The 1,130-nt window shown below is 65.6% G+C and overlaps 1 protein-coding gene across 1 annotated transcript; it reads left to right on the plus strand.

Moving 5' to 3' along the window:
- On the plus strand, positions 1 to 1,129 carry Tco025E_09885 (receptor-type adenylate cyclase; the record flags this gene model as incomplete). Its single annotated transcript, XM_029376688.1, has 1 exon — positions 1 to 1,129. A coding segment is annotated over one exon (1,129 nt), but the record flags the coding sequence as incomplete, so codon positions are not given.
- Position 1,130: the final 1 nt, after the last annotated feature.

Here is a 1,130-nt window from a genome sequence, read left to right on the forward strand (position 1 = left end):
GAACCCGCTGGCGAAGGACGCAAGGTACGACGCCATCCGTCGCTTCCAGGGGGCGATGCGGGATTACCTGAAGAGCATCGGGCAGAAGGACTACAAGGACACGGAGCATTTCCTCAACAATGACAACGACGGGGAGCTGATGGTGGATGGGTGGATTGCCGGCGAGGTGCTGGCGCGGGCGCTGAGGGACTGTAAAGGGGTGAGGGACCGCAAGTCGTTCATGGAGTCTATCTTCAACCAACGCCGGTATTTAATCGACGACCTTGTGATCGGCGACTTCGGTGGCGAGTGCCACGGCGCGGCTGCGTCACAGGGCGCCACCTGCCGCTGCAACCAGGGCGGCCGCACGGTGTACATGAAGCGGTTCGTGGAGGACTTCCGTGCGGAGGTGGTTGATAAGGGCCTCATGACGTTTCGGCTGTCAGATTGCAATGTTTCGAGCACGCAGGTGCCTCCGGTGTTCAGTGGGGCGGCCTTTATAATGAATGACAGCGCTGTTGCACAGCGTGCCTCTGCGGAGTTGGTCCTCGGGGCTGCTCTGGCATATTCACGCCATGAGACCTCCTGGGGGGAAAATCAGATCAGTGTGGCCCCTCTTCCCTCTGCTCTTGCTGATGCCCGTGAAGTCCTGCAGTCGGAGCTGCAATCACGGCACGTTCATGGGGTTGTGGGTGTTGTGACGGAGGCGGTGCTGGGCGTGGAGGGTGTGGCCTTCATCGACCCGCTGCAGCTCGAGCCGCGGCTGAACAGGTTCCGCCGGCACGTGATCCACGTGTCGCCGACGCTGGAGCAGCAGTTCTTCGTGCTGGCGGAGTACCTCCGAGACGCGGGTTTCCGCGCGGCGCACGCGGTGATCCGCGGCGAGGAGGCGGCGGCGGTGGCGGAGGTGCTGCGGCGGTCGCTGGTGACGTTTGGCGGGTCGCTGCGGTCCGCGACGCTGCTGGCCGGCGGCGACGCGCTGGCGGGGCACCTGCCGGAGGCGGGCGACGTGTTCGTGGCGGGCCTTGCGGCCGGCGACGTCGCTGCGGTGGCGCGGCACGTGGCGTCGCACGACGGCGTGCGTGTGTTTGTCGCGTTCTCCGAGTTTGCGCTGCTGCACGCCGACTTCGCCGCCGCGTTCGGTGGCGATG

Source organism: Trypanosoma conorhini (genome assembly GCF_003719485.1).
Source record: "Trypanosoma conorhini strain 025E chromosome Unknown Tco_14.4_contig_01337, whole genome shotgun sequence".
Classification (NCBI taxonomy): domain Eukaryota; phylum Euglenozoa; class Kinetoplastea; order Trypanosomatida; family Trypanosomatidae; genus Trypanosoma; species Trypanosoma conorhini.